The sequence below is a fragment of the Tilletiaria anomala genome (genome assembly GCF_000711695.1).
Source record: "Tilletiaria anomala UBC 951 chromosome Unknown K437scaffold_61, whole genome shotgun sequence".
In the NCBI taxonomy this organism is placed as follows: Eukaryota; Fungi; Basidiomycota; class Exobasidiomycetes; order Georgefischeriales; family Tilletiariaceae; genus Tilletiaria; species Tilletiaria anomala.
In genome coordinates this window covers 93,479-106,952 of record NW_013546961.1, presented here as the reverse complement: position 1 = coordinate 106,952, position 13,474 = coordinate 93,479, and the positions used below count along the sequence as shown (strand labels likewise).

Here is a 13,474-nt window from a genome sequence, read left to right as displayed (position 1 = left end):
GAAGGTGCGTACTGCCGCTCGCACGCCTGGTTGGCGATGGGCTTGCCGCCTTTATACCTCTTGCACAGGTCGACGAGCACGCCAGGAACCTGTTGCGGGTAGGCGCGGGCGAGCTTCTGGCCCAGCTGCAGCGCCAAGACGCAGCGCGTGCAGTTGGTGTAGGTCGCGTTGGACGGTGTATCGATGATGGTGGAGATGTCCTGCTGGATCTGCGCCGCGAATGCTTCAGCGCTCACATCGGACGGCGGCTTGGGAGACGCGCTTGCCAGAGGGTAGACCGCCTCACTGGAGGGTGCGCCCGTCGGGAGGAAAGACGGCGCGGCAACCTGGTCTGGGAAGTAGTCACCTGCCGCTTGGTTTCCCGGAATACCATTCGTGATAGCCGGGCGCGGCTGCACGGTCGTACCGCTCGGTGGCTGGTAGTATGACGAAAAGGCCGAGGTCGGAAAGGCAGAAGGCGCAGTGTATTTGGCCAGGTACGAAAAGGAGCTGTGACCGTCGTTCTCTTGTGCTGCCGAGGCGTCCTGGGCAGGTGTGAGCCTTGCGATGGTCTGAAGGGAGAATGTGAGCAGCACGCACAGTGCCAGTATGACCATGGAGCGCATGGCGGAGAACAGCCTTGGGGACCCAGCTGGTTCGAGACGTGGATAGGCCGTTTTCTTCAGCGCGGGTGGAAAGTAGAGGCTCAAGCTCGCTTTCTCGAGGTCGGTGCCAGCCGAAAGTGGTGAACGCGATGCTGCAGCTGAGAAATTGAGACAGGGGGGCAGTGGTGGTAGTAGTGAACGTGTCGTAGGATCGTGCGTAAGAATAGGTGAAGACGATGGCGGTGGGGCAAACCACGAAAGTGGCGCCGACATCACTATTGCACCGGACCTGCTTGTTTGATCAAGGCTCGGCACCTCACGCTTTTCTTGTAGGGCAACGCTTGCGCTTCTCTCCCTCGGCGGCCGACAAGCACGCATCTTGGAAGCCTCTGGAGGCACATCCATCTCTATGTGTTGCGAGCACGCCCATACCTATCATCTGCCGTCTGAGCACCTGTCCACGTGCTGTTTCGTCGTCAGCTTGTGGCAAAGAGGTTACTCCATACTCGGCAGGAGACAGTTGACCACAATCGGTGCAACTGCTCCATGCAGATCCATCAACACCACGCCCCTCTCTCATGCGGGTGCGTGACTGCATAGCGCCTGTTTCGGACGCGCCGAGGACTGTGCAACCAGTGAGGCAGTCTGCTGCGGGCACGCGCCACTGTTGTGACTTTCTTGTTCTTCCTTGCAATTCAGGAACGCAGCGCTACGTAACGTATTGGGCTAAGTTGATTGGTGATCTCTCGGCCGAGTCACGCTTGGTCAGTTGCCGCCAACTTCTCTACTTCCGCATGCGTAAGTACACATCGACGTGCGACGTCCACAACCGTCTACGGATGAGGTGAAAGAGTGTGGAAGAAGGCAAAGAGACATCCAAGCCCAGCCTGCAGCGTTGCAAGTGCATCAAACGTTTTATCTATGAAACATACGAGTATTAACGGTGAACAGCGCGTGGAGACAATCGACTTTCACAATAGCACGCTGGAGCATATCCTATGTTCATGCGAATGCATACTGACGAAGGCGGTAAACAACAGTGCGCGCATAAAGCAAACGGCCAGGGGTTTACTTGTCAAGGTTTAAGGAGAGGATACGCAATATCATGGCAGGTTGCAAATTCGCGAGCTCGTATGTGCTCTTTATGGAGTACGTGTGAAAAGGATCAATCTCCTTGTGCCTTCTGTAACGAAGACGCATGGAACGGCGACTGTGTATACGGCGTACTTCCTCTCATCTTGCTGGTGGCGCAGACGATATGCGTTTGACGCTTGCAGAGAGCGACGCTATTGTACCGCTGCTCTCATTTTGCAAAGGCCTACCTACCGACTGCATGGCGACGCAGGAAACCAGCGCAAGTGCTGCGTGTCCGAGCCATAGTCCTGTCCCCTTGCTGCTAGCTTATCCCTCGGCACCGAGCGGTTGCATTTATAGCGAGAATAACGTGGTGCAAGTAGTGCAGCGGAGCTGATAAAGTCGAGACAGATTGAGCGTGCTACGTGGGAAGCGCACTGCTGCCCTCGGCTGTGTTGCAGAAGCCAGCCATAGTCGATGTCATATGAGCGCGTGGCGCATATTGCTGGCTTGATGCGGATGCCAGAACTGAGTGCCGCTCGTGCAAGAGGAGAGGAGGCAGAGAAGTTGCATCGATAATCGAGCCCTTGGTCAGCTCTTGCACGCTTGGACAGAGCCTGGTCGATTCCTTACGGAGCATGTAGAATAGTCGCAGAAACCGGATTCAGGGTGTTTAGGAGCAGTACCAGTGGCGATGTAGCGGCTTTGCTTTAGCCATGGATGGCTGGCATTTTCGCATGGACCAGGCCGTTTCGCACTATGATATTAATGTTTCCTTGGTCGGTAATATCACTGGTGCCAGGAGTAAGCTTGCTTGTGTTGGCGGTGATGGTGGAGACGGCAGCGAGAGGCACTCGTGTGACGATGATGGCGACAGAGCTGATAAGGCGCAAATGTCTCCCTTTATCCACTGGTTTAAGCCGTCAATGTCTGAATTGAGATCGAAGCTGGGCTTCCTGCCCGAGTTGGAGTCGCTGTCGCTGTTGGAGTCGCTGTTGTCGCCATCACAGACGTCACCGAGTGACCGCCAGTCTCCGACTCCAAGTAAGCCGAGCGTGTTGAAGGCTGACCCCAGTCGCTCCGCATGCATCTTCACTTTTCCGCCTCTTGTTGATTCCCCCTGTCTCTAAGTCGCTGTCGCAACCTTGTATTCGTGCCTCCCTAGTGAGAGGGGTCGACATGAACGGATGGGGTTTCAGCCGAAACACCATCGTGAACAAGCCTGCGTGACAGCTCGGTGCTGCATTTATACCACCCATACTGATAACTCGAGCCATCCCGCAGAGATGGATAAGCGAAAGGCTACGTATGCTTTGTAGCATTGACATCCTCGATTCCACTATTGCAGGAACCAGGGCGCGACCGTCGCGATTGCGAGAAACGGATGGGCCCACGTCGAGTAGCAAATTCCCATGTTGGCTTGGTATGGATGCAAGTTACGTACGCTTAGTACACGAAACCCTTTACGCACCACACACCACAGGGACGGGAGGAGTGGGGGTGGGGGGGGGAGAGTGGGGACTTGACAGGGACAGGCCCGATCTCGAGTTGCGCTGTAAGGCTTGTGTTCGCACGGGGGTCGACAAATTGCCAAGGATCGGGCAATCATAATCATAAATAATCTGGAGGCACAGCTACCAAGGCCCCGCGCAAAATATACAGATTTTGCAAGGACAGGGTCCAGCCCGACGAAGCCGCGCGGCGAATGTATGTACGGGGTTACTTCTATCTCACGAGCTCGTTTCCCACGCATTTGCGACCGTCTTATCAGACGCTCGAGAGTCGAGACATGAATGGAACTTTGGATGGGCCACCGTGCGCGTGTGTACAGTCTTATCACTGCAACCGGATCAATGGACCCTGTAGACTGACAAGCCACGCGCTGGGTCCTCCAGATTTCATCCTATTACATTGAGTGCTCAAAGCTCGAATCCATGGATTACCAACAGGTGCATGGAGCGATATGAGGTGCTTGGTCTCAGCCCAAGCTCACTTTCGCGGGCCAAACTCCCGCTCATATAGTGCGGGATTGTCTGCCTTCTCCTGGATCTCTACATGCTCGACGTGTGCGGTGGGAGGACCTCGATGCAGGTATTCCACTAACTGGTCCAGATTCTCCTTCAGCCCTTGCGCTTGGCCGATAACTGATCCGTCTGCGACATTCATCACCCAGCCGTGCAGCGATAGGCTCTGGGCGGTCGTGATGGTGGTCCGCCTGAAGAAGACGCCCTGCACTTGGCCGGTTCTACATGCCAGAAGACGAGTAGCACGGTGTCAGGGTGAGCACGTGACGGACAAAGTCGTTCCCAAGGTGTCATTTGAGGGTCTGAGCTCACACGTTGAACCCTAACATGGCGAAAAGTGGCGCCATCGGCCTCATAGGCCCGAGTCTGGGGTGGATCAAGTGAGATCGACAGATGCCCTAGCTTGTGCGGAGGACGAGGCCCGAGCAACCATAGCGTGATGAGATGCACGTCGTTAGTATCACAACGTGCAAAGCGCGTCGATACTCGACATAAAAAGGGAAGCGCCGTGCGGTCTCATCAAGCCGTTGCACTATAGCTCTTCGACATTGGCCGCTGCACATACACCGCGCACCTTGAGTGTTGTTCGAGTTGATTCAGGCATGTGATCGGATATTAGCAAACAGGCTGTTGATGCTCCCGTTGGAAGGGGCGGCATGAACCGATGCTGGGCAAGTCAAATGAGACGCATCAGAAATTGCTCTGGCGCGGAAATTGTCTCAAATGTTGAGCATCTGCAGTCTGATTTCCAGAAGGGCGACCCCTCTTCGCGGTCTCTTACATCGCACACCAGTATGATACGATCAGATCACAGATCAGCTCAGCATAATAACAGCATCTTTCCAATGCTGCCTACTGGATAGTGATCGCTGGCAATGGACTGATGCGTACCAATGTGTGGCTGTCGCTGAGCGACACGTCGACTCTACCCAGTCCAGCCGGACCCCTCCCGCGTGCTCCCAATCCCCCCCTCGCGCAATGTCCGTCCTCCTTTCTCCTTTTCGCTTCGCGCTGAACAAGTCCATCCAAGCAGCATTTAACTTGGAAAAGCAACGTGGGGCCCGATCGACACTGCCTCCTCGGCCAGCAGGCAATGGTGCGACCGTGATGGGAGCGTTGACGCCGTCAGACGATGCATTCAATGACCTAAAGTCTTCGACCGGCTTTCATCCGCAGTACACTGTGCGGTTACGACATCCTCGCACATCGCTCGAAGCGCAAAAGCTCTACAACCACATACGAACTATAGCTTGGTATCTTGATGCCATTCCTTTCTTTGGACGGCGGCTGCCATTTGGCATCAACATCGGCGTTGACTCGATCATCGGCATCATCCCAGTAATCGGGGACTACTTCGGGCTCATTCTGGGGCTGTACCAGATCTTTTTGATCTCTCTCTTCGGCGTTCCCCTCAGCCTGTTGGCACTCTTGGTTCTCAACGTCGTGTTTGATACGTTGCTGGGACTGGTTCCCGTGTTCGGTGACGCGTTAGATGTCGCCTTCGAGGTGCGAATCTCTTCACGCCCGCTTGAGCGACTGTGCGATGGACACTGACGCTTGCACTCCTCCCTTTCATGCCAACCACGCAGTCCAATCTTCGGAATCTGAATGCATTTGAAGATCACATGTGCAAGAACAGAGGACAGTGCCGCTACGGCACCTTCTCCCTGTCATTCCCTCCCTCTGGGTCATTCCTACCTGCCCCAGGCGAACCGCGAGTTTCAGAGGCATTCATCGCAAGCTCCAGCGCTAGCAGTCCGAGCATAACGAACCGAGCGACGCAGCGCCATACTGCAGGGGAACGAGCGAGGGAGACCATGCGGGTAGGAGACAGGCTTGGTGATTTCGGGCCATCTATAGATGTTGCGCCGCTCGCGTTACCAGCTTCGCTCACCGCAGAGGTGGGCGTACGAGAAGGAGGGGCGGCGATGCAGGCTTCGGATCAGCCGCTCGGCGAGATCATCACCGACGGTTCAGGATCAAGTGCGGGCGCAGGACTGGAATCGGCGCCAGGAAGGGAGAGAAAGGTGGGAGCAGAAGCGGTAGAGGGCTATCGGATAGGGGATGCAGAGCATGCGGACCACGTCAATGCAGCGCTAGTAGAAAGGGTAGCAAGAACGCAGCGGAGGGCATACTCATCCTCGCAGATGTTATCAGACGACTCAGAGTCGCTCCACTCATCGGATTCCGAAGTGTCAGACAGCACAGCGGACTTGGCGACATACACGCGCGGCACGATCGGCATGGCACCCTCAACTATGACCGGCAGGCCTTTGAGCGTGCTGGACGCGGATTGGATCCTGCAACCCTCGTACCACCGCGATTACTACGGTGGTAGGGGGTCGCATGACTACGGTTTGGCGTATGAGAACGAATCGTCCATCTCAGCGCCACTGCTGGGGCATCCCGCTCTAGCGCACGACCGGGAGGTGACTTTACCGCGGCCACAAGTAGCAAACAGCGCGCATACTCACAGTGACGACGGTCTCTTATCTGCGCCGCCGGATAGCGTTTCACAGGCGCACGAAGACGACATAACGATGTCGTCAGCGAGAATGAGGGACCAAGGCAGAAGCGCGCGTCGCTGGAGTGCAGCGACCGAATCCAGGAGGTCTATGCAGAGTGAAGGGGAGTTTGCTGAGTTTGGACACAGTGTGATGGGCGGCACAGCCGCTGCGAAGAAGCGGAAACGACGAATGTTTTTTGTCGTGTATGCTTCGGTGAGTGGTGGTGAGATGGTTACATGAAGGTGTATGTGCATGTTCACTAAACTCTGCCATACGATATGCAGATCTTCTGCATCTGCTTCTTCACTTCTCTGGAAGCCAACACATCCTATCTCTATTTTAACTTTGGCCTCAGCGAATTCGGCGCCTTGGCGTCTTTCAGCACTGTGGCGATCGCGCAGCAGATGGTCTTTGCGGTCGCCAAGCCGCCTATCGCCAAAATGTCCGACGTATTCGGCCGCGCAGAGGCCTATTCGTTCTCAGTGGCTCTGTATGCGCTCGGATATGTCATCGTTGCGAGTTCCGATGGTATCAAGATGTTCATCGGCGGCATTGTCATCCAGTCAGCAGGCACGACTGGGTTGCAGGTGTGAGTGTAGGCAGAGAGCCTCACAGATGCGGGATCTAGAAGCTGACTTTTTTGGTTCTTGCTCTCTCCTACAGTCTTCAGTCTATTATTATTGCAGATACCACTACACCGCAATACCGAGGCTTGGTTTTGGGCATCATCAATGTGCCGTACCTCATCAATTTTGCGATTGCTGGCCCGCTTGTAGACATTGTCATGCGCAAAGCAAGCTGGCGGTGGGGTTTCTGGCTCTGGACGTTCGTCATTCCGCTTGCGTCTATGCCGCTGCTCGTCACACTCGCGGTTGGTCAACGACGGGCTCGGAAGCATGCAATCGAGCGCGCGCTCGAGAGGGGACGTAGTCTGAACAAGGGCAGGGCAGCAACCTTCCGCTTCAAGTTCCGAAGGCTGTTCGCAGAGCTGGATTTTCTCGGCTTACTGCTTTTTGCAGTCGGTTGGCTTTTGGTCCTGCTACCCCTCACGTTGCGGGATCGCTTCAGCACTGCAGCTGCAGCATACATTGCATTTGGAGGCGCAACGCTGCTCGTCCTCTTCCTCTATTGGGAGACGAATGCCGCCATTCCGATCATTCCATTCCGAGTGCTATCTAATAAGCCGGTCATATACGTCTGCGTGAGCAGCGGACATCTATTACGCGGTCCGAAAAGCGCGAGACTGACACAATGCTTTGATTTTACGTATTCCTGGCAGCTCATCGGCCTGCTTGATTTTGCGTCTTTTACGCTTTCGTGGACATACCTTTCAGCATTCATCCAGATCCTGCGCTCGTGGGAGCAGACTCGCACGGCATACTTTGCCACGACGCAAAACATCACATCGACGCTGATGGGTATCCTGGTTGGCTACCTCATGTCGGCTACGAGACGCTATCGTACCCTCATGGTGGGAGGCGTGTGTGTACGCCTGCTTGGAGTAGCGATGATGGTCCGGTACCGCAATGCGCATGACCCGACGTTCATGCTCATTCTGTGCCAGCTACTGCAAGGCGTCGGAGGCGGTGCAATCGCGATCACCATGCAGGTAGCCTGCCAGATCTGCGTGCGTCACAGCGACGTCGCCCTCGTTACCGCGTTTGAGCTGCTTACGACGGAGATTGGCGCAGCGATGGGCTCTGCCGCAGCGGGCCTGATTGTATCGGGCTACCTGCCACATTTGCTGCAAATTCATCTGCCAAAGATGTCGCCGGCAGAGGTGCACGAAATCTACGGGAGCCTGCAAGTTGCGCTCAGCTATCCGCTTGGTAGCGAGGTTCGCACGGGCATCATCGATGCGTGGGTTGACGTGATGCGCACCATCTGCATCAGTGCCACCGTCATCCTCCTGCCCGCGTTCTTCCTCGCGCTCGCTATGCCCAATGCGATGTTGCCCGATCACTCAGACTCGCACGGGCACGGGTATTCGCACTCGCAATCCCATTCATTCGCGCATGCGCGCGGCGGCACAACCAGCGGCATCAGCAATATCGCCTCTGAGTGCCCTGGCTCACCTTCGACCAAGGGGCCACCACGGCGAGCGACGCGAAGCTTCCCGTCGTTGACGGAGACGTGATATGTCCCATTTGTAGCAAAAATCGCACTGTACTTTGGAGAATCCCCTTGTAGCCTAGCATGACACATGCTCCTGTCGTATACCCGGACACTGTGGCGTAGTTTGGATCTTCGGATGACGTAGTAGGGCTGCCTTTGTACGAATGATTGGGTGGCGAGCGTTGAGTAATTTGTGGTATCTTTGTTCCGCTCGTGCGAGTAATATGGCCTGTGCGAGTCTGTGAAAGTGTCAAGGGCTGGCGGGCTGCTACTGTGCCGTCGCCACATCCTGTCACCAGAGGTTTCCAAAGTTTTGCTTGGCGGCACAAGGTGGGGCTCGTGCTGAGCACCGAGCGAAGGGAGATAGGGTTAGGCTTCCCCAGCGGCAGTATGACGACGACCTTGAAATCATCATCATGGAGAGCTTGACAAACTCATCCTCCACCTGCAGCATCCCGACGTTCATCTCGCACAGCAGCATGCTATCAGTCTTTCTGAAATCCATCGTGACAAACAACGTTTATTCTGAAGCACACCAATCCCAGGAGAAAGGGGAGCACGCGCGCTGTGGCCGCAACGCGCATGCACATGCTCGCAATACATCCCCTCAAGCCGCATTGTCTATGATTTGCAGCGAGTCGGCCGATTGAGCTTGCCCTTACAACTGCATCTCCCAGCTCTCACTTTCACACCCCGCCATCTGCTTCTGGACCTTAAAGCCGGCCTCAGCTTACAATGGCGATTTCGGGGGATCCCCAACAGGGTGGAGGGCCCTCTGATCCACGGTCCTCGTGGTCCCGATCCCAGAACTCTGCCGAGTATGAGCGCACAAGAGGATTAGCTTCTCCCCCCTACGAGCTCGGGCCACCAGGATACCAAAGCAGATTTACAGTCCAGGACCCTTCTAGCGAAAGGCAAGGACAGGGGGTTTATATGCGCAACGCCCAGCCTGACATGTCCAACAGCACTGGTACGCAGGCTGCAGTGCCTGAGCCAAGCCAGGCCGAAGGCACGACTCAACCCACCGCAGGCGCATTCACACAGATTCCTCTTTCTGACGCTGATGCATCTGTCAATGGCTCTGATACGGCTGTGCATGTTTCGCCAACCATCGCTTCACGAGGGATTATGCGGCCTGCAGCTCCGCAGGCACCTCGTATTGCCGTCATGGATCCGCTGGCGGACATGCGCATGCGCAACCTCAGCAAGCCCGATGGTCTCGGGGCCAATTCGGACTGGCCGAGCAAGGAGCAGATCATGGCGTCCGGGTCGCATGGGGCCTTTGCCCACAACCAGGCGCACGCCTCTGCAAAGGGTGATTATGTACCTCGCTCCGAAGGCCTTCCGATCAACAGCAACACAGGCATGCCTTTGCGCCCTGGCCTGTCTCAGCGCGATTCTGAAGTGTCGAGCGATGGCGCGGAAGATTACAGTGATGGCGCCAACTTCAACTGGTCCGACGATGAAGCGGTCGAGGAGAGCGCCAAGTTCGAAGAGGAGATCGCACAACAGCGCAAAGTCAAGATCGGCCGAATCTCGCTGTGGGCAATCATTCGCTTCCTGGGCGTGACGTTCCTCGGAAACTTGATCATCTCATCCTTGCTCATCGTTCCGGTCCTCGTGATTCAATTCGTCTACCGGCCGGCCGGCGGCGTCAGCACGCAGGAGACCGCGCACAAGGACTACGTCGCGGACAACATTCAGGCGTGGTTCATCTGGGCCGCATTCAACCTGCACGTCATGTGGTGGCTGCACTTTTCCGTCGGCCTCATCCCACGCGTGGGTATCCTGTTGGTGCAAATCGTCTGGGGAACGGCAAACCAAAGGGTCAAGACGTACGCAGAGGTCTACAATGCGATCAAGGCGTATATCTCGCCCATCACATATGCAGCCATGAGCTGGGCGAGCTGGGCGACCCTCTTCAACCCGATCTTTGGCCTGTACAACCAGACCGACCCTTCGCACAGTCGCGGCGCATATCTTTACCGAATCTACCAAGTTGTCGAGTTTTTCGTGAGTGAGAGAAGAGTTGGACAAGCGCGTGACCAAGGGTGGCGAGACTGATTGGCTTATTCTCGCTCCACTGCGCTCGTAGTTCTTCGTTATACTCACAATATGTGTCGAAAAGATCATCATCAAGTGCATCGCCATGTCCTTTCACAAGTCGGCATATGCGGAACGTATCGAGACGGTGACCAATGCGCTGCGCACCTTTGACAGGCTCAAGGACTACCGACCCAAGTGGAAGGATCGGAACCACAGCCGCTCGGGCCGCGCGACGCCCTTGGCCTTCAGCGCGAATGGACCAGGCAGCGGGGTGCACTCTCCTATTGCGCCTCCGTCGGCGAGCTTGGGAAAAAGGACACATGCCAAGAAGCGCCCGGCTATGCCACACTCGTCCGTCGACCTGGATGCTGCTGCTGCAATCACAGCAAGCATGAGCAATGGGAGCGGGCAGACCTCTGGCGGTACTTCGCCAACTGTGACAGCGAGAGGGGGCAAAGGCGCCGCGAAGATCGCTCGCATGCCGGTGCAGGCGATCCGCTCTGGCGCCTCGACGGTCAGAACTGGCGCGGGTAAAGCGAGTAGGATCGCGCGTGTTGCGCTGACGGATCCGTTCAGTCTACTCTCGAGCAAGACGACCGGCGTCGGTGCGGATGTTAATTCGCCGCAGGCGGCCAAGCGGCTCGCCAAGACGATCTTCCGCTCGTTCCGTGGCCACCATCGCCGGTCGTATCTGATCCCGTCGGACTTTGAGCCGGCGTTCGCGACGGTGCAGGAGGCGCGCGCCGCATTCGCCGTGTTTGATCGCGATGGCAACGGCGACATTTCGCAGTCGGAGATTAAGAACACCGTGCTGGCGACGTACAAAGAGCGCCGGTTCCTGAGCAAGTCGATGCAGGATGTCAACCACGCGGTGGGCCAGCTGGAGCGCATATTCTACTTTGTCGTCTTTGTCATCCTCATGTTTGAGGCGTTCGCCATCTTTGACGTCGACATTTCCAAGACACTGACGACGTTCTACACGCTGGGGATCGCATTTGCGTTCATCTTCAAAGAATCGGCGCAGAACGTGTTCGACAGCATCATCTTCCTGTTTGTCACGCATCCGTTTGACACGGGCGACCGGATCGCGATCACTAAGGAGAGCACGACGGTGGTGATGGCGGTGAAGCGCATGTCACTGCTCTCATCCGAATTTACGCTGGCGGACAACACGGACATGTACGTGGCGAACAGTGTGCTGGCGTCGATCATGATCACCAACTACAGGCGCAGCGGGTACCAGTGGGAGTCGGTCGCGATCCAGGTCGCGTTCGACACGCCACTGCAGAAGCTTGACGCGGTCGAGGCGGACATGATCCACTGGCTGTCGACCGAGCCGGAGCGCATGTTTGAGCCGACGACGGCGATCGTACCGCAGAAGATCAACTACATGCGCAGCATCGAATGCACAGTCGGCATGACGCACCGCCGCACGTGGCAGGACTGGGGCATGCGCTGGTACTGCCGCAACGCCTTCGTCGCCGCACTGTGCTACTACATGAAGAAGCACGGCATCCGCTACGCGCAGCCAAACCAGCCGATCATCTACTGGTGCGATGACGCAGCACAGCTCCCGCCGTCGTACGACAACTCGTCTTCGACGCCAGCGTCTGCGCCAGGCGCAGACGCACTGCCCGCGCGCCGCGGCTCGGACGTCAGCCAGGCGGACGGCGAAGGCGGCTACCATGCGATGTACGACGACAGCTTCGACCAGTCACCACCACCCAGCCCGGGCACGGGTGCGGGCAATGGCGGCGGCGTCCCGAATCTCCCTGGAGGTGCGCACGGTGCGGCTGCGGCGACGAGCGGAGTGCCGCCGGCGAAGGTCAAGTCGTTCATGGGCTTTGCGTTGCCGGCGGACGAGCTGGACGGGACGGGCTTGCGCAAGCGGCGGGCCAAGTCGAAGAGCAAGGGCGTGGCGATCCAGGGCGGCGACGGTTGAGGGCGCCAGGTGCGCCGGCATGCGGGTCATATCGGCGCTTACAGTCTACGTTCCGCGTCTTGTTTTCTCTCTCGCGCTCGTGTCCATCATTCATCAGCATTTGCCTCGCCGAGGTGGGTAGCTAGCGCGGAAAAAGCGCAGCGACCCATGCGCATGGCGTGACTAGCATTCGGGTCCCCCCTCCCCCTCTGGCATCGAGGTTCCGACTCTCACCGCTTGTGACTCGCTGATCAGCATAACAGCAGTGATTCCGCAGCAGAGCATTCGAACATCATTATCGACCTAATATCTTTTGGACTCGACTTTTCTTCCCTGCCCTTTCATCATGATCGCCACAAGCAAGCTCACAGAGAGGCAACTGCCTGCGTGTGCTTCGTGTGAACCGGCACAGTTCCCAGCAGAGAGAAGCCAGGGGTCGAATCACAATAAGACGGAAGATTGCCTCATCTTTTTGTTCCCACCGTGTGTTTTATGTATGGAGTGTGCGCATGCACACCACGCTAGCACTTGATCGCCTGGTATGTGTGTATGTATCCACTCGAAAGCAATAGAGTCTGGGGCTGAGCGGGAGAGAGAGTGCGTGTGTGTAGTGGCCATTGTCTCGGCCGAGAGTATATAGATACATGTGGCTGGCTTGGCTGAAAAGGCACTGATGCACGCAACCTCCTTTGGCCCCCCCTGTACAATTATGTTGGGCGCTGCGCGTGTGTGTAAACCTGTATGTTCGAGCTGCAAGGGTAAGCCCCCCGACTCATCCTCTGCTGATAAAAGGTTCTATTCGCCTTTTCACTCCTTGATTACTGCAGCCAGCCAGCAGCACGAGTACGAGCGCCAGCGCGAACACCAGCAGCACTTGCTCTTTCCCATCTGCCACACCAGACGGTGCGTGGCTCGGCTCACATCGACTCTGCTCTTCGCTGGCAGCAAACAGTGCACAGCACCAACCAACACCGCCCGACACCCCCCGTCGCTGTTGCCTCTGTTGGTGTCGTTCTCCAGTCGGCGCATCGCCCACCCCTGTTCCCAGCCCCGCCGCATCATGGCACCATCACCATCGCGTATTGCATTGCCCCCTCTCCGCGACCGTTGTCGGCCTGCACGCTGCTCGTATAACAACAACAACAACAACCACCCCATCTGACCAACCGTCTATCACTGCCTCCTCATCCTCCTCCTCCTCCT

General features: G+C 56.9%; 4 protein-coding genes across 4 annotated transcripts; 2 read left to right on the top strand and 2 right to left on the bottom strand.

Annotated features, from left to right (window-relative positions):
* On the bottom strand, positions 1-990 carry K437DRAFT_152851 (uncharacterized protein; the record flags this gene model as incomplete). Its single annotated transcript, XM_013386940.1, has 1 exon — positions 1-990. A coding segment is annotated over one exon (990 nt), but the record flags the coding sequence as incomplete, so codon positions are not given.
* A 2,558-nt stretch (positions 991-3,548) lies between these two features.
* K437DRAFT_257503 (Acylphosphatase) lies at positions 3,549-4,287 on the bottom strand. Its single transcript, XM_013386939.1, has 2 exons — positions 3,995-4,287; positions 3,549-3,903 (listed from the first exon to the last, which is right to left on the bottom strand). Exons 1-2 carry the CDS (start codon positions 4,009-4,011, stop codon positions 3,648-3,650), a joined length of 273 nt encoding a protein of 90 aa, XP_013242393.1. The 5' UTR covers positions 4,012-4,287; the 3' UTR covers positions 3,549-3,647.
* A 166-nt stretch (positions 4,288-4,453) lies between these two features.
* On the top strand, positions 4,454-8,415 carry K437DRAFT_152808 (uncharacterized protein). The gene is made up of 4 exons (XM_013386938.1): positions 4,454-5,188; positions 5,272-6,402; positions 6,474-6,778; positions 6,853-8,415. Exons 1-4 carry the CDS (start codon positions 4,661-4,663, stop codon positions 8,324-8,326), a joined length of 3,438 nt encoding a protein of 1,145 aa, XP_013242392.1. The 5' UTR covers positions 4,454-4,660; the 3' UTR covers positions 8,327-8,415.
* A 1,017-nt stretch (positions 8,416-9,432) lies between these two features.
* On the top strand, positions 9,433-12,292 carry K437DRAFT_248471 (uncharacterized protein; the record flags this gene model as incomplete). The annotated part of the gene is made up of 5 exons (XM_013386937.1): positions 9,433-9,572; positions 9,660-10,317; positions 10,400-11,958; positions 12,010-12,089; positions 12,129-12,292. 5 exons carry the CDS (start codon positions 9,433-9,435, stop codon positions 12,290-12,292), a joined length of 2,601 nt encoding a protein of 866 aa, XP_013242391.1.
* Between the last annotated feature and the right edge of the window lie 1,182 nt (positions 12,293-13,474).